The sequence below is a fragment of the Embiotoca jacksoni genome, unplaced genomic scaffold (genome assembly GCF_022577435.1).
Source record: "Embiotoca jacksoni isolate LCO1_2020_lvr unplaced genomic scaffold, fEmbJac1.0.p SCAF_60, whole genome shotgun sequence".
NCBI lineage: Eukaryota > Metazoa > Chordata > Actinopteri > Embiotocidae > Embiotoca > Embiotoca jacksoni.
In genome coordinates, this window is record NW_027185415.1 from 1,672,178 (window position 1) to 1,696,660 (window position 24,483).

The following is a 24,483-nucleotide window of genomic DNA, read 5'->3' on the forward strand; positions in this document are numbered from 1 at the left end:
AATGACTGCTGTGTGTCTGTGGGTGGGACAGTCTTTAGTGCAACAATCTAAGAATAATGTTCCTCAACGTAAAACTACAAAGAATTAGTGGATTTCATCGTCTACGGTTCATAATATCATTAAAAGATTCAGAGAATCTGGAGAAATCTCTGAACACAAGGGACAAGGCTGGAAACCAATATTGGATGGTGGTGATTTTCGGGCCCTCAGGCAGCACTGCATTAAAAACACACTATTCTGGAGTGGAAATCACTGCATGGGCTCAGGAACACTTGTGAAAACCATCGTCTGTGAACACAGTTCATCGCTGCGTCCACAAATGCAGGTTAAAACTCTCCAAAGAAGAAACCAGATAGAAACATGATCCAGAAACACCGCCGCCTTCTCTGGACCGAGATCATTGAAGATGGACTGAGGTGAAGTGGACAACTGTCCTGAGGTCTGATGGATCACAATCTGAGATTCTGTTTGGAAATCATGGACGCTGCATCCTCCAGGCTAAAGAGGAGAGGGACCATCCAGCTTGTTATCAGCTCAGTTCTAAAGCCAGCATCTGTGATGGTACAGGATGCATTAGTGCACATGGCATGGGTAGCTTGAACATCTGGAAGGAAGCATTAATGCTGAATGATATATTCAGGTTTTGGAGCAACATATGCTGCCATCCAGACAACGTCTCTTTCAGGGAAGGTCTTGTTTATTTCAGCAGAACAACGTCCAACCACATTCTGCACGTATTCCAACAGCATGGTTCTCTAGTAGAAGAGTCCGTTGATAAACTGGCCTCCTGCAGTCCAGACCTGTCAATCACTGAAAACATCTGGAGCATCAGGACATGACAATTTTTAGTTTAAAGAAGAGGTGATGCAACACAGCGGTAAACATGCTCCTGGTTCCAACTTTTTTGAGACGTGTTGCTGCCATCAAATTCAAAATACGATAAATTTTTTCAGAAAAACAAAACAAATTTTCTGTTTCACCATTTGATATGTTGTCTTTGGTCTATTTGCAATGAAATATGGGTTTATATGATTTACAAATCATCACTTTCTGTTTTTATTTACATTTTACAGTTTTTTACTGTGTTAGAAACAGGGTTGTAGACAGGAACCCAGCAATTCAACAGTTCCCACATGAGTGACAGCTGAAAGGAAAAAGTCCTTTTAAGCAGGAAGAAACCTGCAACAGAAGCAGACTCAGAGGTGGAGAAAATCTCCCTCGACTGGAGAGCAGAGAGAGAAAAGAACAGCGTAGAGACAACAACCAATAAAGACTGGGCAGGCTGGTGCAGCAGGAACTACAGACCAGACAGCTGCACAAAAGCACAAATCTACAGGAGAGAGGTGTAAAGTTAAGGAGATAATATGTTGGCAAATAAATGCATGGACAGTGAAAGAGAGGGTGAAATCGAGGAGCTCGGTGCATCATGGGAGATTTCCATCTGATCGGTCTGTCAGAGCTTGTTATCTTTAACTAAATGTTAACAATGTAAGTGTGCAGTGTACAATTAGGGCTTTTCCAAATCCGTTTAACGGTGGATAATCTGAGTGCAAAGTAAGGGGTGTGGTTCAAACCGATTGTAGTCTTGATGAATCATTCATGTGTTTTGGACGTAACATGAAACAAACCACTAAGAGAGTCATCTCCCTCTAAAGGCCACGTGTTCTTACACGTTGGCAGATTAGTAGTAATTTTTTATATTAAGAACTCTTCTGTGATGATAAAAATCATTGAAGTTTTTTTTATGTTTAATCTGTTGCATGTTTGTGCGCTGCTGTGCGTGTCTGTGTGAGTTGTGTACTTTGTGCACTTGTCGTGTTTCCCTCTCTCTACCAGCGTTTGGCCTCCACACTAAAAACCTCCGTCCACGTTTAGTCAGAACTACAGAAAAACCTTCTGAACGACGTAATGGGTTTTATTGTTACCGGGCTTCATATGGCTGTATTTGAGTTGTTATCCTCCTTTAATAATACAGGGGTCACCTTCTACATGTAATCATGGAAACAGACACAATAATGTCACTGCTGCAAACATCCTGCTATAAAAACAGAAAATTATTGACATGCAGAAAAATACACACGACGGATCAGATTTAGTTAACAGTGAAATAAAGATGTGCGACAGCTGCTGGGTGATAAATGATGAGACCAAAGCTGAGGAACTCTGTGATGGTTCAGGATCATTTATGTTACATCCTGATCGATCCTGTGAGTCAGCGATGGGTTAGAAAATGACCAGTAGAAAGTTCCTGCTGTTATGTAAACGTGCACACTAATAAACTCAGGAAAGACTGGAAGAGTCTCATTAATCTCTCCTGTTACGGACTCTATCTTCATTACAGTGAACTTGCATTTTTGACATTTCAGTTCGTAATAGACTTTAAAATGTAAAACAAAGCCACCATGAAAGGAGATGAGGTCGGAGAGGTCTGTGTGTCTTCTTTCTTGCTCAATGTGATGTTCATAGATGGATATTGGTGCTGAAATGTGAGTAAAGCCTGATGTTCAGACTGTGTGCAGTGAAAGCCTCTTTAACATAATACACTGTAAAATAACACTGAAGTCCTGCAACATCTTCTGAAGAACAGGTTTTTACTGGTAAATCTCACACATTGTTTTCCACTTCTTTAAGATATTAATGGCTGACGACATGTCATTTTCAGACCAATACTCCCGCCGGTGTTCAGATGGCTGCAGGTCCACTTGTTATTTTAACAGCCTGGATTTTAGACGGGAAATGCCCACTGTTTTAGCCTGAAACTAGCACAGACGCCTGCTGGGTGTTAGATAGAGCTCAGTGTCTGCAGTTATAGATACTTCAAATAATGAATATTTTGTAAATTCCAGTTACTGCAGCTCCACATGATAAATGTAAGAGCAGCACGACCAACAAACACTGACCTGGTTCAGGTGATCGTAGGCGTCAGCTAAAAGACAGCATTTGTCATTTCAACTTCAATAAGATGTTGGTTTTTATTATTCTGCATGCGAAAACGCTGACTCTGCAAACAGCTGACTGTCCCCACAGATACACCCCGAATGTTTCTCTGAGTGTTCAAACTGTGATGTTGTTGGGTTTTAGATTTAGATCTCAGTAGGGCTTACCGATGTCTCTTTATGTTGCTGACATAATGATGGCTGGGCAGGAAAAGGTATGACTACACTGTCATTCTGTGTTGCATCTGATTGGCTCTGAGACTGTTTGTGTGCATCTTGGTTTGGCTGAGCTTCTTCGATGCATGCTCTTTGCCGTGATCTGCAGTTTCATTGCTTTTCCAGCTCTTCATTTTGTTGTAGTGCATTGATGTGCTCTTTGATTCCACTGTTACACCTGAAGCCTGCAGGGAAAACCTTGAGTTTGTCTTTTTGTTTGGATTTATTTTACCATCCGCACCTTTCTGAGGTCGTCCTCCTGCTGCGGTTAAACGTCATGTTCATCTTCCTCTCCAGAGACCAACCAGGCTCTGCGACTCTGTCTGGGCACGAAGACCACCGGAGCGGAGTTCGGAGCCGTCTCTGCCCTGAGCATCAACCATGACTGCTCGCGACTTCTCTGCGGGTTCGCCAAAGGACAGGTAAACAACACAAACACGCCGCACAATCACAGGCCTGCTGGCTCTGATTCAAGTTGGAAAAAAGTCAGAGGGGTGGAGCCTATCACAGAGAGAGTCCACAAACAGGACTAATAACATGTGCTCTGTTGGATATGAACATATCGCATGCAGCTGTAAACGTGTTCATGATTTCTGAATGCAAATTATTTAATTCTCAAACTAATACTGCCGGGAAGGTTGTAAAAGTTCTGGCAGGTTAGGTTCTTAAATACGGTTAGAATTACTATTATCATAATGCACCTTCATGAAGGGAGTGATGAACAAATTATTCATATTTTTTCCAGCAAACTTCATTCCACGTATGAAATCCTCTGCTTTTCTTTCCATTGAAATATCTGTAACTGGCAGACCTCCGTCCTGCTCTCATCTGTCTGTCCTCCATATATTTTGTTAATTAGTTTTCACATTTCAGAGGCTGTAAAATGATCCCATTTTTAACATTGGATTATAATCTTTTGTGAAAAATTGGATAAATGCTTTCCCAGCTTTGGTGGGAATTTTCTTCCTAATTGTTTGGTTGTAGTAATTTCTCAATAGGAGGTATATATGAAAATCTTGTTTTTAACAAGAAAACCTCTCCTAAAGTTTGAAAACACATAATTTCATCTTTCTGTGTAACGTCACATGCAGATGTTTTACCTTGTTTTATTTGGTTTAAAATCTGGCTCATATGGACGCCAATTTAAAATATGAACATCTTCCAGTTTGTGTTCCTTTATTAATGTTTTCCACGCCAGACCGTTACCCACTGCTCCAATCTATGTGATTCTTCGCAGGTTTTTATCTGAGATAGTCATTTTTCAGGATGTTAGCCTCCTCTGTCTTTCTGTTGCTGTGATGATTTGTACTCGAGATCTTTTCACTTGCCATTTAAGTCCTGATATAATTTTGTGTAAATTTGTTTGAGTAATTGTGCTTGGGAAAGTTTGGAGGAGGTGTAAAAGATCATTTTTAAATGTATAAATTTAATAAGTCCTGTTGTAAGGAGGTCACATCAGTCAGTAATTTTGATGCATGCTGTGAGGTTGTCATAGACAGCTTTCATGATGTTTATAACTTCATTGAAACCAAATGTATTTATGACTTTGTCACTACCAATGGTTCATTAAAAATTATCATCAGTTAATTAAATTATTCACTGACAGTTCAGTTTCAGGAGAGCAGGCAGGTCATCGGAAAACTACAAATAATATTTATAACTAACTGCAATGTATTAACAATAATTCATCGAACAATGTTGATCATCCAATATAGGTTGCACAATAAAATACAGTATACAGAGTGGTTCTTACCCTCACCTGTCTGTCTGTCTGTCTGTCTGTCTGTCTGTCTGTCTGCCCGCATCATTAGATTACAATGTGGGATCTAGCCAATGGGAAGCTTCTGAGAACGATCACTGATGCTCATCCTCCAGGGACAGCTGTACTGCATGTGAAGGTACACACACGCACACAAAACACACACACACACACACACACACACACACACACACACACACACACACACAATATCTTAATGCACATGTACTATTTAAAATATAGACTCACAATGGAAACAGTCGTTACACAAATATGACGTAGTTTATGTGTCGTGCTGATGTTGGTCATTTCATATAGGCTGAATGTGGCAGTCACACTATTTATATACCTACAAACTCCATCAAATCAATCAGAGTGTGTACATAAATGAATTGTGTGAGTATATAAATGGAGTGTGTACGTTTATGAATGATGATACTTGTACACTATCGGTACCAGATACTCTTCTCATCCCCAGAAATAACTAGAGATGTGTTACTGGCATCAACTTCTAAATGAGCATATATTTTTCTTAAAACAATACAATTTCTCCATTTCAACATTTGGTATGTTGTCTTTGGTGTATTGCAATTAAATATGTGTTCATGGGATTTGCAAATCATGGCATTGTGTTTTTATTGACATTTTACACCGTCCCAACTTTTTCGGAAACAATGTTGTACAGTGTCTATGTGTTTTCCACACCTTGCTAAAGTACATATATACCATATATACATTGTTGTTCTTTGGCTGTATTTTTATCTGCAGTTCACAGATGACCCGACTCTTGCAGTTTGCAATGACAGTGGAGGATCCGTTTTTGAACTGGCTTTCAGGTGAATTACTTTAATTTAAAGTTACAATATGTGTGTTAGATAGTCTGCCATCAGTCTTCCTTATAGATAATATGCTCAGTCTATCTCAGTGTTTCAGCAGTTTGGTCAGATTATAAATACATCTTCCCTGCTGGTCTCTCTGTTTTTGTGAATGTCTGTTTGTCTTTGTTTCCAGGAGGGTGATGGGAATGCGGTCATGTGACTCTCGGTGTCTCTTCAGTGGTTCTAAAGGGGAGGTCTGCTGTGTCGAACCTCTGCGTGCTCCTCCGGACTTCAGAGACCATCCCATCACACACTACTCTCTGCTGGCTATGGCCTCTCTCACTAAAGTAACAGCTGCATTCACAATGCATCCACAACCTCAGTGTTTCCACCCAGCTGTGTGTAAGATGTCTGATGTATTCCCCTTTTGGTTTCCTTCACCAGATTCTAGTCATCGGACTAAAGCCCACTCTGAAAGTCTGGATGACCTTCCCTTACAGCAAGGTTTGAACTTCTATGTGTTTGTCCATCTGGTTGTTGTGAATGCATGTTGGCCCACATCCATTGATACGAAGGTGTTTATGATCCCAACACTTCTGCATCACCCAACTGAGCTTCAACAGAAAGCCATCAAGATACCTGTCCAATGATGTGTGTTTTGCTTTGGAGTTATTTCATATTGATGGCCAACTCCAGGGAGAGTAGCTACAGTGCTCAATCACATTATAAACAATTCGTCCAATTGCAAACTGTTGAGTATCCAAAGTCTTTGAGATTACTTTGTAACACTTTATATTTTTATGCAAACCAACAAATCCTGATGGTGAGTCCTCTGAAATCCCTAGCTTTACTTCACCGCATTGTCAGCAGCTTGTTCTTCTCATACCTGCGTTGGAATTTAGTGAAAGACCACTCCTCTTTGTGATCAGTGATGTAGAATTTGTCCCAAAGTCTGGTTTCACAGTTCCTCCTGGAAATTGGGATCTTGTGATCGCAGTAATTAACACAAATTCAACCAATGTCCAAAAAACGTCACTCTTGCCTTGAACACAGTTGGTCTCATCATGTAAGCAGTCAGTCTCAGTCTGGACAGTGTTGTCCATAACTCCAACCATATTTCTAATTTCAAAGATTGTGCTTACTTTTTTATTTATTTCCACTAAACGTGCTGGCAGGACAGGCAGAGCTGAATGCTGTAATGAGGATGTGACCTTTGCAGACCACAGTAGTACCTCATGTTTTAAAGGTTAACTCTGACATCGATGCCTGAAACGCTGTGATGCGCCCTCTCTCAACAGTCCGATCCGTCCAGTGTCCCTCAGCTGTCCTGGCAGTTTGTTCCTGTTCAGAAGGCGGTCAATCCCATCCTGGCTTTTTGCAAAGGAGATACAGTTCACTTCCTCCTGGTAACTCACTCTTATCTTTGGAGTGTACAGTACACCTTACTTCCTTTTGATTCCATTTAGGTTTTTTCTTCTGGGGTCAAAATATTAAGTTTTCTTCATAACATCACTGAACTTGGATATTGTTTTTTAATAGAATCAACAGTTTTTTTTAGATGTAAATTATGGGCTACTTTTGAATATAGTAACAGAAATATGCTCACGTTAGAAGTATACAGGCTTTGATATAATATTTCCCAGATTTCTGCTTGTGAAACCTTTGCACCAGTGTTCTGTTGAAGAACTGTGGGAGTTTCTCTTCTGATGGTTGCTTCAGGTGAAGAAGGAGGAGACGGGGACCATCCATGTCATCAAACAAAGACAGCTCCACCTCAGCTGTGACATCATCAGCCTCAGTGTAAGTACCTCATGCAAAACAGTGGGTCTGTTTCAGAGCAGTTACCTGTAGCCCAGTTCACACCTGGCATTGATATGTCCCAGGTGATCCGATCACAAGTGGACAGCTTTAATTAAACAATATTACACAAGAGGGTGTGCTTTAAAGTCATTATTGGCAAAACAGTGATGCGATCAGGACCGAGGCGCTTAAAGCACACCCCGAATGTAATATTACGATTATACAACAAGTTACCAGCTAAATAAAATATGTAATCAAAATGTATTCATATTGTGGAGCAATTCACTCTCAATATAAAAAACGTGTTCGTGTGATCTCTGTCGCGTCAGTAGACTCTTATGTAATGTAGGCAATGTTTACTACTCCAGGAAGTAGGCCGACCCTTAGCAACCACCTAGCAACAGAGAGGAGATCCAGTCCGTTTTATTGCTTTTATGCTGATTTGATCACGTTTCTAAATGTACAGTTGACCAATCAGATCTCTGGGTCGGAACTACTTGTTGTATAAAAGCCTGTTCATGAGAGACACAAATAATCTGTTGAGGACTGAGTGAATCAGGAGTTTCAGCCTCCAATTGTTTGCCTTCTTTCATTTGTTGCCCAAAATACAGCAGGAGTTGAAACTCATTCCTGTTTTGTCGAAAAATGTAGAACACTAGAGTTTATAAGTTACAACCCAAACCCTGTCAGGCTCGACCCGTCACATCTGTTCACACTCAGATTGTTTAGTTATTCCTGCAGGTTTGAGTTCAATTCAGTAGATGGTCTTCAATGCGGCCCAGAACACTTCTGAATGTGGATCTCAGTGCGTCCTGTGTTTACAGCTTACAGCTTGTGATCGCATCACCCAGCATGCATTTTAACTTCAGATGTGAACAGGGCCTTAATCGTAGAGTTGAACATGTGTTCCCCTGAGCACACAGCGGCTCAGGACCGTCCCGCTGTGTAACCAGCAGGTGCTTGAGGGCCCCTGGTTGATGTTCTTCAACACTTTATACACACTCTGCACCCTCTTCTTCACTTTAGAGTCAAACATGATATATTGCATTGTGACTGTCTAATGTAAGGTACAGTGTGTAAAGTTAAAGAGCAGCAATTATAAAAACATGTATAAATAAACGAACTGGTCTGCTTGTGTGACTGCAACACAATGTCCACGAATGCTTCATGAGTCACATAGGAACTTTTGAAAAGCAGAAAGTTTTGAAGGGACATTGGATTGTGACATATCACTCTCAGACATTTATCATATGAAAATTCAGCTGCTATAAACTGAGTCAGTAGAAAAGTGTCCACTGTGATTAACTGTGATGGAGGTTCAGAAAACTGCCTGAGGACCTTAGCAGTTTAATCAACTCTCTTTGAAGTTGAGCTGGTTGGATAATGAGTTTGTTTTTCTGGCTGACATCATTATACACAGCGTTAAAAGGTGCTGAAATGAGCTCAGTTTGTAAGCAGTATTACGTTGGAGTTGCTCGGTTTTCTTTGCTTTGATGCCGACCAGGTAGACTCAGGCGTCATCCAACCTCTACATGGCTGATGTTTGAATAAAACGCTTGACGTGTCTTCCCGTCTCTGTGTCTCTGCAGTGGATCAACAGTCGGACTCTGGTCCTGGTGGACAGCCATGAGAAGCTGCAGGTTGTGGACCGGCCCAGTCAGGATGTTCTGGAGACTCTGGACCTGGAGCAGGTGCAGCTGGTCTACAACAGCCGACATTTCAAATCGCTGGCCACCGGAGGGAATGTGTCCCAGGCTTTGGTGAGGGAACGGGCTCAGGGGTCAAATGTCATGTTTCTGGGTCATGGATGAGGTCCGGTTTAAGATAAATACGTAGAGAACAATGACTAGTTTCAGCTGTTGGAAAGAAAAGAAGGGAAGCAGTTTCAGTCAGACGGTCACATGTTCTCAAACCTGTGAACAGACTCTGAGCCTGATAACTAAAGTGTCAGTCTAACCACCTCTTGGTAACCATGGTGATCTCATCACAAATAAATCAGCACATTTCCGACGTTCCCTTGAGTCCTCATCGAGCTCTAGAGTTAAAACCATCTTGTGTGTGTGTGTGTGTGTGTGTGTGTGTGTGTGTGTGTGTGTGTGTGTGTGTGTGTGTGTGTGTGTGTGTGTGTTCCAGGCTTTAGTCGGAGAGAAAGCCTGCTACCAGTCCGTCTCCAGCTACGCAGGACAGATTATCTATCTGGGCACCAAGGTATGGTCTACTTTTATCTGACTCATCTGTTGTATGAATGTATGTGGAGGTGTCTTCCCCTGAGCAGACTGATCATTCGGTAAAAACCCTGAGAAAGACCGTCTGACTGTTGCTGCAGTGACGCTGAAACCGATAACAGCGTTCAGTAAAAAAGACGTTCACCTGACGATTCATTTAGGTGCATCCACGTATTGAATTCCATCAAATACTTTCAAGAAGAAGGTGAAAATCAATTTCAATCACATTAAACAACCATTCTTTATGGGAGGATTTCCATTGTAGGAGTATCAGCCTTGTGGCTACTGGAGAAGGACATGACCCGGAGAAAGCAGGAGAGTTAGGAGCGTTTGGTTTGTTTGGTTTTTGACTGTAGTAGCTATAATCAAAGTTCAAACAACTCCGCCAAATAAATAAAAGGAAGCAGCACATAATACACTCACTCATTACACCAGATGCAAAAAGTAAAATATTTTAATATACTATCAAGAGGTCATTACATAAATTAATTTATATGGGATTAATCTCAGAAGATGGGTTTGTTTAGTTTAATAGTAAAAAACTGTTGTATGGTCACTTCTGTCAAACAGTTTTAAATGAGTCCTTCAGACCTGTTCACATCTTTACACACACAACACACTGCATCACATCCAGATGAATATTGGTCTGTTTGTTATCATTTAATGATGTCTCATCAGAAATATTTCATCTGTGACATTTCTCCTGAGAAAAAAATAACGTGTGAAAGTTAAAAGACATTTCATTTTAGTATTCTAATATACCAGTATATACAACAGTATATATAACAGTTATAACAGTATATATAACACTTATAACAGCATATATAACACTTATAACAGCATATATAACACTTATAACAGTGTGTGTATATATATAAATATATAACAGTTATAACAGCATATGTAGCGTTATAATGTATATATAACACTTATAACAGTATATATATCACTTATAACAGTATATATATATAACACTTATAACAGTATGTATAACACTTATAACAGTATATATAACAGTTATAACAGCATATGTAACGTTATAATGTATATATAACACTTATAACAGTATATATATATATATATATATATAACAGTATATATAACACTTATAACAGTATAATACTTATAACACTATATATAATAGTTACAGCAGTATACACAACGGTATATATAATAGTATATATATATATATCAGTATATATAACAGTTACAGCAGTACATACAGCAGTATATATGTATATATAACAGCTACAGCAGTATATATATAGCAGTATATATAATAGTGTATATATAACAGTTACAGGAGTATATACAGCAGTATATATAATAGTATATATAGCAGTATATATAACAGTTACAGCAGTATATACAGCAATATATATAATAATATATATAGCAGTATATATAACAGTTACAGCAGTATGTATAATAGTATATATAATAGTATATATAGCAGTATATATAACAGTTACAGCAGTACATACAGCAGTATATATGTATATATAACAGTTACAGCAGTATATATAGCAGTATATATAATAGTGTATATATAACAGTTACAGCAGTATATACAGCAGTATATATATAACAGTTACAGGAGTATATACAGCAGTATATATAATAGTATATACAGCAGTATATATAACAGTTACAGCAGTGTATATAAAGTATATATAGTAGTATATATAACAGTTACAGCAGTATATATAACAATATGATGTTGTCTTTCCTTGCAGTCGGCTCACATCATGGCTCTAAGGAACTGGAGAGAGGTATGTATGACACTGCTGTAAGTTAGTACAAACCTGAGAACTGTAGTTCTACACAGATTAGTCATTATGAAGAACAGTTAAAGTTACAGTACGTAAATCATTTGGTGTGACGTGATGATTAGAAGACTCTGGTCTCAGGGTGTCACAACACAGCGGCACGTTTGTTCAAGGAACAATAAAGGAGCAAAAAAACAAAACTGGGTTATCTAATGAGTCCGAAGTCATACGTATGAAAACGCACAGCAGCATTAAGAAGTGATTGATTGTATGTTTGTATACGCTTCTGTGAAAGTGTTGTTTTGGTTGTTAAACTTTGTGCATTACAAATTGTAAACGGTGAAAACCCTGTGTGTGTGTGTGTGTGTGTGTGTGTGTGTGTGTGTGTGTGTGTGTGTGTGTGTGTGTGTGTGTGTGTGTGTGTCTGTCTGTCTGTCTGTCTGTCTGTCTGTCTGTCTGTCTGTGTGTGTCTGTCTGTCTGTCTGTCTGTCTGTCTGTCTGTCTGTCTGTCTGTCTGTCTGTCTGTCTGTCTGTCTGTCTGTCTGTCTGTGTGTGTGTGTGTGTGTGTGTGTGTGTGTGTGTGTGTGTGTGTGTGTGTGTGTGTGTGTGTGTGTGTCCCCAGCGTATCGACTGCTTCCTGAAGCAGGAGCACTTTGTGGAGGCTCTCTCTCTGGCCTGGTCCTTCCACGAGGGAACTGCTAAGGCGGTGGTTGGTGGGTATCATGCATACGGCCCTTACAGATATGTATGTATTAATACACATATACACAAACACACACTGAATTCAGCTCTCAGACTCATTAAACCTGTCAGAAGACGGACATTGTGGGCGACAAAGTTTTTGGAAAAGACTGAATATTTCAGACTCCATCTCATCATTTTCTTGTAATCGCAAAGTCTTTTTGAAAATACATGAAATTGGCTTCTTTTTGTCTTTTATTTAAACAATTTTGAGTCTTTTAAAGAGGGTTAACTGAGACTATAAAAACACAGAATCACTGCATGTGTTTAATATGGTTTGAATATCTGTGTCAGCACATGATCAACATAGATATATTAAATAATATTGTTAATGTACAACTCTGTTGTGTGTCAGATGGACAGTGAGACAGTCATGTGTTTGTTCCAGGCCTGTATGGAGATCCGCTGAAGAGGAAGGCCGTGGTCAGTGACAAGGTGAGAGGAGAAAATCACACGGTGCTGCATTTAAAGCTGTTTCACCAGGACGGTTCCCTCTGATGGAGCTTTCTCTGTCTGTGTGTGCAGATGGTCGAGATCCTCTTCCAGTTCGCAGAGTTTGCTCTGAAGAAATGTCCAGAACAAGGCAAGATCCAAGTGATGGAGCAGCACTTCCAGGTAAACTAAGCATGCGCCAATGAATTCAATCCCTGCTTGTAATACCACTTTGTACATTAGGAGGCGACAGTGAGCACCTGCAGTGTCAACGCAGTCCCCTTCAGTTTGGTGTTACACTGAAATCTGTCCCCATCAGATGTGTGGTCTGTGTTATTTCCCCGCTCTTCATCTTCTCTTCTCTGTGGTGTGTTCAGGATGTGGTTCCAGTGCTGGTGGACTACAGCCTGCTGCTCCAGAGGGCGTGAGTACATGTGTACAGAAAAATAAATGATATTAATATGATTCAGTGAAAACATATCACTTAAAGCAGAATAAGTAAAGAACATTTAAGGTAAATTTTTAAGTGGATCATGTTGATGCTCCTCACCTGTATTTTTGTGCGAGAAATAAACCTTTAGTGTGCGTCGAAGAAGTCTTAGACCTGAAAATCAGAGTGAAGATAAAAGTGCTGCGCTTATATTTTTGATAATATATTAAGGATCTGTAGTTATTAGGGATAAAACCAACTCACCTCAGTGATCTGATGATGTTTACTGCAGTGACATCATGTCGTGAAATATACATCTGTTCAATATACAATGTTGTGTGTGTGTGTGTGTGTGTGTGTGTGTGTGTGTGTGTGTGTGTGTGTGTGTGTGTGTGTGTGTGTGTGTGTGTGTGTGTGTGTGTGTGTGTGAGACAGTGACCTGCTGTTCAACCAGCTGTATTCCCGGCTGATGGAGAACATGGTTGCTAAGGGAGTCTTCCTGGAGTCGTTGGAGTCGTACATCATTGCTGACCGCCTCGGTCACATGACCACTCCCATCATGAGGGACCTCCTGGCCCATTACCATGGCAACGGTCTGTTGGACAGCCTGGAAAGATGTATTGTCCATCTGGATGTCACCAGCCTGGACATCCATCAGGTGTGAAGACAGTGTAAACATTTTTAAAATATCCTTCAGAAGATTCACAAATGTTAATTAGACTTTGTGCAAATATAAAAACGATTTATGAGAAAATCTGTGTGCAACAAACAAATTTTACATTTTACAATTTCTGTGCAGAAATTCTCACTCTGCGTTACAAAACTGTTATTGTTAGTAAAAATCTTCAGCTCCACATTTCTGGATCATAATTTGTACATTTGTCAGTTTTATCCTGAGGACACAAATCCTCAAGATTTTCCTTAAAACAATTTAAAAAAAAAAAAAATCCAGTTTTATCCAATCAGTGATTATTTTATTTACACAAAAGCAGATGGAGAAAAGAAGCACCAGCTGTCTACATCTGAATATTACAACTCCATGTGGTGTGTGATGTCCACAACTGTCAGCAGCAGTCAGACAAATACGTTCCACTGTTATATTGTTCACTAAAGATTGTGTGTGTGTGTGTGTGTGTGTGTGTGTGTGTGTGTGTGTGTGTGTGTGTGTGTGTGTGTGTGTGTGTGTGTGTGTGAAGGTGGTTCAGGTGTGTTGGGAGAACCAGCTCTATGATGCGATGATCTACGTGTTCAACAGTGGCATGAATGACTACATTACTCCGATGGAGGTGAGTCATCCAACAGAAGGTTTCTTTCATTCCTTCCATCGTGTCAGATTTAATCATGTAGAACTTGATTTCATGTTGCTCACATATTTGCATGAAATAAGCCGTTTCAGGCCGTTCTGTCCAGATCTATAATTTTTATGTGAAGCACGGACCACGTTTAGAGGTGATGTGGTTTAATCTGAGTTTCATCTTTTGTTTTTCAGAGCATTGTGTTTAAATTGGGATTTTCTTGCAGGGAGAAGTTGTTATAAGACATTTCTAAAAGTTAAAGTCATAATTTCTTGTGAAAAGATTTCTAAATCAACAATCATCAAATTCAGAAGTTAAATTAATAACATGCTTGACCATTTGACCTTTTTGAATGTGCCATTTCTGTGATGGGATCACATTTACCAAACTTCAGACTAACATTTCGACTACACATCTAATATAAATTAAAACTGATCTACCAACCTAATGTGTTATTAATATATTATTAATGTGATATTAATCCAAAATAAGTCTTATGTTAGATGGTGCAGGTGGAGGCTGGAAACGTGATGAAAACTGTAAATGCAGTTCAACCAGCTTTTTAACTGACAATAGCATATTTACATATTGTATTCACTCATACTTAATGTTCTCTTAATAATTAAAATTGAACGTAAATCATTTTTGGAGTGTGTTGTGGACTAATAGATCCTTTTAATAGAATGTGTGCCTCAGTTCCTGAACATTATCTGACATCACACTCCACTGGGCTGTCGACTTTATCTTTATATTTCAGAAACTCTTTGCAGTGATTGGCCCAACACTTAGGGAGGGGAGGAGCCTAACAGGTAAGGTTGGAAAACCACACCTACCACTTTTTAATATTTGAATTATCTTTATAGTTAAGAAAAGCATTGTGTGTAACTCTACACTTTGTCTTCTGGGTCAGATGAGGACGTGGTGATGGGAAACAAACTTCTGGTGTACATCAGGTAAATCACACACACATCAACTCCCTCCTCAGTCCATCAGCTCATGCAGCTGTCGCACAGGGAGGCATTGTGTTTCTGTCATATCCGAAGTAGCAGGCGACTTTCAAAGAGAAAATAATGGAAACAGGAAGATAAGCAGAAGGATGAGAACCGCTCTGTGACATTTTGACTGTATTTATCAAGTTATTGTACTTATTTTTTATTAGGGCCTTGATTTTTACCAATATTGTATCCTTGTGTCAATGCACACTTTGTGTGTGTGTGTGTGTGTGTGTGTGTGTGTGTGTGTGTGTGTGTGTGTGTGTGTGTGTGTGTGTATAGCTGCTGTCTTGCAGGAAGGGCATATCCCCGAGGAAACATCCCTGAAGACCTGGTGGTCCAAGTGAAGCATCAGGTACGTAGAAGCTGTTTCTGACATATTAAACAACATGATAGATGATTTGGACTTGGTTAAAACTCCAGGAGTGATTTGTGTTGTATGAAGGTTTTCTTTCAGCTCTCCTAGTGAATGATTAGACACGGTGCCATATGTGAGAGGTTTGCTCCTGTGAAGACGGAGACGTTTTTAACAGTTATTCTCTGCTGCGGGTGATTCTATGTTCTGGATAGAAAAACAATGTTCAGGGACCAGATGAAACTAAAGCTTCATTCTTCAAAACAAAAAAGACAAAATGTGGATTTAACTCCGACCAGACAATAAAGACGAGAGACCGGTGTGAGTCGTCAGAGAGCCCCGAACTCAGGCTCACGTTTTAAATCTTATCATTGGAGTGGGGTAGGAAACGTCTAGGAGAAACTCTTGAGTGAAGAAAGGAACATCAAACACTCATCTGAGTGAGGAGGTGCGGTCAACCTTGTTGCTAAATGTGACACACCTTCTTAAAACGTGTGATTACTTGATCACAAAAAAGGAACTTTTAGGACCCTATTTTTGTACTTGATGGCATTTTATTTTCGCGAAAGTGGAATGACGGATGGATGTTCTACGTATTTCATCCCACTTACAGAAATAATTAAAACAACCTTCTGATTGATTTAATCATATAAAAATGAAGCTGACTCAGCTGATGTGAATCAGCAGCCAATCTCAGCCATAAAATATAAAAGACACTCAGGTTACCTACAAAATGAATTGTAATTAAATGACACATGAAGAGGTAACAATTCAAAAGCCCTTTCATCTCCTCTGGTTTAGTAATCGAGCAGCTGTGTGAGACCACTGAGTCTCAAGCAGTTTACACACAACAGCGTAGCTCATTTAATTCATGATTAGAAAGTGAATTATTCACCCTCAACGCTCCAGAGAGTTTAACTTCTGCTCACAACTTGACGTCGTTCCAGCTGAATTTTATTTTTGACCGAAAAAGAAAACTTGCTTTTGTGTGATTGGTTCTCAGGGTTAAAAGGTGTTTACTATAGAGTCTGATCAGTGATGCTGGGGACACGTGATTGGCGGAGGGGAACAGGGATAACGCCATCATCATGATCATCATCATCATCATCATCATCATCATCATGTGTCATCTGAAGAGATAGAGCTGCTGTCTTTGTACTTTCTCTTTGTACTAGGAAGCTAATGTTGTGTGTGTGTGTTTGTGTTTGTGTGTGTGTGTGTGTTTGTGTTTGTTTGTGTGTGTGTGTGTGTGTGTGTGTGTGTGTGTTTGTGTTTGTTTGTGTGTGTGTGTTTGTGTTTGTTTGTGTGTGTGTGTATGTGTGTTTGTGTGTGTGTGTGTGTGTGTGTTTGTGTTTGTGTTTGTGTGTTTGTGTGTGTGTGTGTGTGTGTGTTTGTGTGTTTGTGTGTGTGTGTGTGTGTGTGTGTGTGTGTGTGTGTGTGTGTGTGTGTGTGTGTGTGTGTGTGTGTGTGTGTGTGTGTGCTCCAGGTGTTTGAGTTCCTGATCCGTCTCCACTCAGCTGATTCTTCGGAGGAGGAGGAAGTTTTCCCGTTTATTCACACCCTCCTTCACTTTGACACGCGGGAGTTTCTGAACGTCCTCGCCATGGTGAGATCTGTTCCCGTCGTGCGAACTCTTCTTGTGCTGCTGATAAATGTGTGCGGAGACTGGACGACTGTTTATTCAATCTCATATTCAGCCATTAATCTCCTGCAGTGGAAGGGTCACCTTTCCATGTACATTGGCCTGTAGGCTGCCCTGAACCGGGTTTATTTTCTTAATTTTTTTTCACAAATTGCTATTTTATTTGACCACTTTTGCATCAGAGAGGATCTTGGTTTCCATGGCGATAACACTGCTCTCGTCCTGCTGTTATCGCACCGGGGAGATAGAAACCGAAAGTCTCTATTCTTATAACAGTGTATCAGATGATAGTGTGATAAAAAAAAAAAAAAAGTGAGTGTTTGTCGTGATAAAGCTGCAGAAAATGATCTTTCAGTTTCAGCTTACGACTTCACAGTTTTTTAGTTTTTTATTTTAATTAATAAAAAACGTCTGTTTCTGCTTCTAAATTATCTTTCTGTATCGACGAATAGAGAAATAGTGATCTTCTCATTCAATCACTTCTTTGTGATTGCCTGAACCCGGTGCTCCATGGCTGCGTGTTGGTTCGGTAACATCTGGTTTTCAGCCACAACCTTCACACATCTGGAGTGTTTGAATTAAAAGTGGACCTCACTCAGTGTTAGTCTTGTTTGGGGAGAGTTCAGTGGGTCAAACTGGGTTTCATTTTCCCTCTAAAAAAATGTAAACCTTCAAGGGTTTTGTTCTATCATGAAAAAAAAAAAAAATCTTATTTCATTCTAGACGTTTGAAGACTTTAAGAACGACAAGCAGGCGCTCGAGTATCAGCAGAGGATAGTGGACATCTTACTGCAGGTAAAATCACACAAACGATTGAATATGTCTCAATTAATCGATTGTTTTTGTCATTTTGTTTATTTATTTATTTGGGTCAACACACATTATATGTTAAACATTAATTTACCAGATTAGTAACCAGATGTTCACATTTCTAGCAAAAAATACTGAATATTCCTTTAAATTATTGCTCTCTGCAGAGACAGCAGTGATCTCCTTTTTGGGAACAAAGTGACCTGTAATGTCAGACAGGAACACCTTTAAGGGAAATAAATGTTTGTGATGTCATGAATCACTGTTTATCTCTTTCTTTTTTCTTTGCTTCATTCATATGCATTTTACCAGGTGATGGTGGACAACCCAGACTTTACTCCCTCCCAGGTGGGCGGGCTCTTCACCTTTTTGGCTCGCCAGTTGGCCAAGCCCGACAACACCCTTTTTGTAAACAGGAAGCTGTTTGATCAGGTAACTGTTTCATTGAGTTGACATATCATCCTTAGATTCAGAGCTGAGTGCTGATGGAGGCAGGGAGCAGTGTAAAGTGTAAGGAAGGGCAGCAGATGAATGAACACATAAAAATGAATGAATAAAACAAATAAGTGGTGTGTGCACATCATGGAGACAAAAGCATCCCTTTATTTTTCACCTTTATTTTCTTTTGTCACAGCAAACACAAGCAGAAAGGAGCAGTGTTGGATCATTTATCGAAGCACACGTGAACTAGAGTATAAAACTCATTCAGGAGTTTCCATCCTTTTTCAAACAAAGAGTTGTATCTATAGATATATCTTTTAAAATCACAACGCTGAGCTGTCGAGCCATCACATGTGAAGTGTTTCAGCTCTGCAGGTTCCTCAGAAGCTCTGCCACTTTCTGCAGGGTCAGTTTTTATTCTCTGTTTTCAGCATCAATTTTTCCAAACTTGTTCTCACTGTTTTTTCAGGTTCTGGAGTTTCTGTGTTGCCCAGATGATGATTCCCGACACACTGAGAGGCAGCAGGTAGAAAACACGACACACACACACACACACACACACACAAACTAAAGCTGAAGACGTAGCACTTTAATATAATGTCCTTTTGAAGTAAATGTGCTGAAACACAGAACCCAAACATGTAACTGGCCCGGTATCATTGTGTCATGTCACTGTTCTTGTGATGGGTCGGTAGGTTCTGCTGGAGCTGCTGCAGGTCGGGGGTGTGGTCCAGTTCAATGAAGGAAGGCTGCTGACTTTGGCAGAGAAGGCAAAGTTGTAAGTAGCTGAAAAAACCTGAACCAGAGGTGTTTGAATGTAGTAACTGTGTTTGAATGGAATAACTGTGTTTGAATATACAACCCTGTTTCTGAAGAAGTTTGGACGTTGTGTGAAATGTAAATAAAAAGAGAATGCAATGATTTGCAAATCACAAACTCATATTTAATTGAAAATAGACCAAAGACAACATATCGAATGTTGAAACGGAGAAATGTTATTGTTTTATAAAAAATATATGCTCATTTAAAATTTGATGGCAGCGACCGTAGATTGTAAAGAAATAATTGTAGCCTAATACAGATCATCTGTAGAACGGTCAGGTAACTTCTTAATCTACCTGGCTTTATGTTTACCTGGCTTTATGTTTACCTGTCTGCTCTCCAGCTACCAAATCTGTGAATTTCTTTATGAGAAGAAACATCTGTATGACAGGATCATCGACTGCTACCTGAAAGACCCCCTCAGGAAGGTATCACTCATTTCATATTTATCAAAACAATTAGTTTATGCGTGAAATCTGAATGTGCATCAGCAAGAATGTTGATTTGTTTGTTTTTTGTTTTTACTTAACATTATCTTCTAAGATAAAATGTAAACAATGAAATGTGTGTGTCTCTCAGTTGGAGATTTTCTGCTACATCGACAGCCTGCTGTCCATGCCGGGTTACAGCTCTGAGGAGAAGCAAACAGTGAAGAACAAAGTCCTGCAAAATATACAGGTCAGTTCCTGCAGGAGGACACACACACGTTTCCATTCATTCTTGCTGCTGAACCAACTTGTATCATCATGGTGTTTGGAGGATGAACCAGCTGTGTCCTTTAGTTCCTTCTGTAGACGGACTCACAGACTAGATGGGATATATGTTTGAGGGTATATCACTACATCTATTGCTCCGTGCGACTGGGAGTCAGTCAGAGGTCACAAGTTAGAGGTCCGAGACTCAGTCGGAGGTCCGGGAGTCAGTCAGAGTGTTATTCTTCCAACACTACGACGAAGTTATAAAGGAAGAAGGCGTTTGTTTGTTCAGTGGCCTCATTCTCATATCCGTGATATGTCATGTGTTGGGTGTTTGAAGAAAAATATAAAATATTTGCAGCGGAAGTTGAACAAACAAATCCATCAGCTTTGATTTGTTCCATGTTCTTTCCCTTTTTTATATTCAAATTAAGACATTCTATAATTGCAGGGCACAGATAAAAGAAGATGTTCTAACGATCTCATTTGCATTAACCCTCCAACAAATGTTCACAGGAGCTGGTGACCCTTGACCCCAGCAAATCAGCTGATCTAGTGGTGTTTCATTTCACAGAGGAGGTGCAGCAAATTATCTCTGAGCTTCAGGTGAGATCCACAGAAAACTGATGTTATTATTCTGTATGTCTACAGACTGAGAAGACTGAACTCCACCGTTCTACCATTGAACATCTTTTATCCACGAGGCCTCACTGACCTACTGGGAAACTTGTTCTTTCACTCTTTAGTTCTTTAGATAATCACAACGGTGCTTCATTTCAAAGAAACAAGGAGCTTTGTTTTCAATATGAAAACAGGGATTCTTACAGAGGACGAGGTGTTTTTATTAAACTCGATTACAGTAACAACATTATTGAGGTAGTTTATGAGCATGCGGAGCAAAAATAAAGACAAGACAATATTGAAACTATTCTACTGGATACTGTTGTACAGTTTCAGGGTATTATTTAAAATCTCCAGCAGCACAGACTGACTGAGGACAGTAAGGAGCATCGGATGTGAACGTTTTTTATTCATAACATTTAACACTCTCCTCTTGTCAGCTTCAGCAATTATCATGTTCTTCTAATAAGCTGTCTGAGCAGAAGTGAAGAAGTCATGTCTAATGTTGTGCAGAAGACAAACGTGTACCCGAGGATTCAGAGTGGTTTCACACTTTTTCTGTCTTCAGGATGACCAGCTCCTCTTCAGATTCCTCAGCTGCCTCTTGGAGCCACGGTAGGATGTGAATCCGTTCTGATATCTCTTTCATGTTGGCCTCCCGTCTTCCTTACTCATCTCCGACTTCTCTTCCTTCATCTCCGCCTGCTCTGTGGTTCAGAGAAAGTTACTCAGACTCCATCCTGCCTCTGGAACGGGACCTCCACGAGCTTCTTCTGGACTTGCTGTGCCGTTTTTCCCCCCATCAGCTCCTCAGCTTCCTCCACACCTCCCAGCACTACAGACTGGAGGAGGCCATACAAGTACTGTCGGTTATTCCAGTGCATTGCATGTGTTTGTACCACAGCTAAAACACGTGACAGGAACTGGGGGAACCTGTAAATAGGACCAGCACCTAAACCTAAAATATCATCCTGATACTCTGAATTATGGTCAAGAAAATGATAATATACAGTATCTTCCTTCACTTCTTTCCATATTGATGTAAACATGCTTAAATGAAAGCAGACTTGCCATTTAATGTTGTATCCATTATTTGATTTGTGCTGACAAACAAAAAAAATGTGGAACTGTCTCGATACTTATGGTTGGACTGGATTTTTCAAGCAGTTCTGCTTCATAACATCTAATAAATCCCACTGTAAAATATATCCAACATAATCAACAGTAAATAGTTTTCAAGAATAATTTTTTTGAATAATAATAATGAGATGGAGAATAATGAGAACGAATAGTAATGTAATCTGTGATCTCTGTCGATCTGGTTAATTCTGTCGACTATCCGGTGTTCCTCCAGGTGACGGAGAAGTACCGCTGTAACGAGGCCAGAGCCTTCCTGCTGGAGAAGAAGGGAGACGTTCAAGGAGCGTTCGTTGTTCTGTTAGAGGTAACTACAAACACTCGGAGAGTTATCATTTATCAGAAAGACTGATGAACTAATTCATCTTATATTTCATCAATCCTTCACATGAATACAATGACTTCAAAGAAATAGTGCATTCAAGTGTTGTTTTCAGTTATGAAGTTTAAATTCCTAAACGAGGGTGGATCAAAAAGCTCAGAGACAGTTGAGAGCAGGCAAAGCACAGTGATGCGCCTAAAGAGTGAAAAAGTAAGTTCACCAAGTTTCATCACTGACTCAACATCAGCGCCTGAGTTCCACACGTTAACGTGACCACTGGTACGTGAACATTTGTGGACCTGAAACTGGAGCAGAGAAACATCAGATTTTGGGTCAAACTCTGGAAATGATCAACGGAGACCCTTGAAATGCTTCAGAAAGTCGACGGCGATGAAGCGACATGTTCTGAGAGACATTCACGTTTCAAATGGTAACTGGTCTGCACTGTTTCCCATTCACACACTGAGGAGGCTGAGCTGTCATCATCAGGCGCTCGCCATCAGGAGTACATTCACACGCTCACACACCGATGGTGCGCCATCGGGAGCAACTCGGGGTTCAGTGTCTTGCCCAAGGACACTTAGGCATGTGGACAGGAGGAGGCGGGGATCGAACCGTGGGCTACCACTCTACCGTCGATCCAGAGCCCCGCCCCTCAGCAGCTGGGTTTTCTTTGACGTTGGCAGGGTTGTGTCACCGTGAATTCAGACTGTCAACATCGAGTTCTACTGGAACCTTCTGAGGGGAAAACATTCACTGTGAAACCCCTGAACTCTGGTCGCCATGGAAACAGGCTTCTCCAACGTGACAACAAGCCCACTGGCGTGTTGAGCACTTCCTGTTTCCCAAAAGTTTGACCCAAAATCTGATGTTTCTGTGCTTCAGTTTCAGGTTTGCGGTGAAATCACAAATGTTCACGTTAACGTGATGAGGTTGATCCAGAGAAGGATTGTTCCTGAAGGTTGTTGATCCTCCGTGTGCATCACTGTGCTGCACAACAGGAACTGTTTGATCCACCACATTTAGATTTATTTGCTTGAAATACTTCAATACAGAAAGTAAATATATTTTGTGCCGCTGCTGTTTTTTTGGAACTTTTGTGACAACATGCTTTGTGCTCTCTGAAGACGCTGAAGGACAAACTCTGTCTCCTCACTGCTGAGAGCGATGGAGGACAGGATGGAGGACATGATGGAGGACAGGATGGAGGACAGGATGGAGGACAGGATGGAGGACAGGATGGAGGACATGATGGAGGACAGGATGGAGGACAGGATGGAGGACATGATGGAGGACAGGATGGAGGACAGGATGAGGAGGAGTCAACACTAACCAGAGTCAAGGATTCACTGAATGACATCCTCGCTTTCTGTCATCGAAGCTGTCAGAACCTTTCCCAGGAACAAAGAGAGGTGGGTCGGTACCAGTGTTCAGAGGTGGGTCGGTACCAGTGTTCAGAGGTGGGTCGGTACCAGAGTGTTCAGAGGTGGGTCGGTACCAGAGTGTTCAGAAGTGGGTCGGTACCAGTGTTCAGAGGTGGGTCGGTACCAGAGTTTTCAGAAGTGGGTCAGTACCAGTGTTCAGAGGTGGGTCGGTACCAGAGTGTTCAGAGGTGGGTCGGTACCAGTGTTCAGAAGTGGGTCGGTACCAGAGTGTGTTCAGAGGTGGGTTGGTACCAGTGTTCAGAGGTGGGTCGGTACCAGTGTTCAGAGGTGGGTCGATACCAGTGTTCAGAGGTGGGTCGGTACCAGAGTGTGTTCAGAGGTGGGTCGGTACCAGTGTTCAGAGGTGGGTCGGTACCAGAGTGTTCAGAAGTGGGTCGGTACCAGAGTGTTCAGAAGTGGGTCGGTACCAGTGTTCAGAGGTGGGTCGGTACCAGAGTGTTCAGAGGTGGGTCGGTACCAGTGTTCAGAAGTGGGTCGGTACCAGAGTGTGTTCAGAGGTGGGTTGGTACCAGTGTTCAGAGGTGGGTCGGTACCAGTGTTCAGAGGTGGGTCGATACCAGTGTTCAGAGGTGGGTCGGTACCAGTGTTCAGAGGTGGGTCGGTACCAGAGTGTTCAGAAGTGGGTCGGTACCAGAGTGTTCAGAAGTGGGTCGGTACCAGTGTTCAGAGGTGGGTCGGTACCAGAGTGTTCAGAGGTGGGTCGGTACCAGTGTTCAGAAGTGGGTCGGTACCAGAGTGTGTTCAGAGGTGGGTTGGTACCAGTGTTCAGAGGTGGGTCGG

General features: G+C 40.8%; 1 protein-coding gene across 2 annotated transcripts in view; it reads left to right on the forward strand.

The window, feature by feature from the left end:
* The window catches only part of vps8 (VPS8 subunit of CORVET complex), a 39,778-nt gene that overhangs the window by 4,848 nt on the left and 10,447 nt on the right, over window positions 1-24,483 (forward strand). For both annotated transcript variants that reach the window (XM_069174651.1, XM_069174652.1), the window contains exons 7-37: window positions 3,450-3,574; window positions 4,964-5,050; window positions 5,680-5,747; window positions 5,923-6,076; window positions 6,174-6,233; window positions 7,028-7,135; window positions 7,449-7,529; window positions 9,119-9,289; window positions 9,663-9,737; window positions 11,491-11,526; window positions 12,146-12,236; window positions 12,653-12,699; window positions 12,790-12,879; window positions 13,074-13,120; window positions 13,562-13,784; window positions 14,323-14,412; window positions 15,179-15,230; window positions 15,332-15,374; window positions 15,696-15,768; window positions 17,255-17,374; window positions 18,134-18,205; window positions 18,533-18,652; window positions 19,131-19,187; window positions 19,357-19,439; window positions 19,827-19,911; window positions 20,063-20,161; window positions 20,695-20,784; window positions 21,368-21,414; window positions 21,518-21,659; window positions 22,154-22,243; window positions 23,386-23,670. In XM_069174651.1, the coding sequence (XP_069030752.1) occupies window positions 3,450-3,574; window positions 4,964-5,050; window positions 5,680-5,747; window positions 5,923-6,076; window positions 6,174-6,233; window positions 7,028-7,135; window positions 7,449-7,529; window positions 9,119-9,289; window positions 9,663-9,737; window positions 11,491-11,526; window positions 12,146-12,236; window positions 12,653-12,699; window positions 12,790-12,879; window positions 13,074-13,120; window positions 13,562-13,784; window positions 14,323-14,412; window positions 15,179-15,230; window positions 15,332-15,374; window positions 15,696-15,768; window positions 17,255-17,374; window positions 18,134-18,205; window positions 18,533-18,652; window positions 19,131-19,187; window positions 19,357-19,439; window positions 19,827-19,911; window positions 20,063-20,161; window positions 20,695-20,784; window positions 21,368-21,414; window positions 21,518-21,659; window positions 22,154-22,243; window positions 23,386-23,670 (3,011 nt within the window). The remainder of the gene's footprint in view (window positions 1-3,449; window positions 3,575-4,963; window positions 5,051-5,679; window positions 5,748-5,922; window positions 6,077-6,173; window positions 6,234-7,027; window positions 7,136-7,448; window positions 7,530-9,118; window positions 9,290-9,662; window positions 9,738-11,490; window positions 11,527-12,145; window positions 12,237-12,652; window positions 12,700-12,789; window positions 12,880-13,073; window positions 13,121-13,561; window positions 13,785-14,322; window positions 14,413-15,178; window positions 15,231-15,331; window positions 15,375-15,695; window positions 15,769-17,254; window positions 17,375-18,133; window positions 18,206-18,532; window positions 18,653-19,130; window positions 19,188-19,356; window positions 19,440-19,826; window positions 19,912-20,062; window positions 20,162-20,694; window positions 20,785-21,367; window positions 21,415-21,517; window positions 21,660-22,153; window positions 22,244-23,385; window positions 23,671-24,483) is intronic.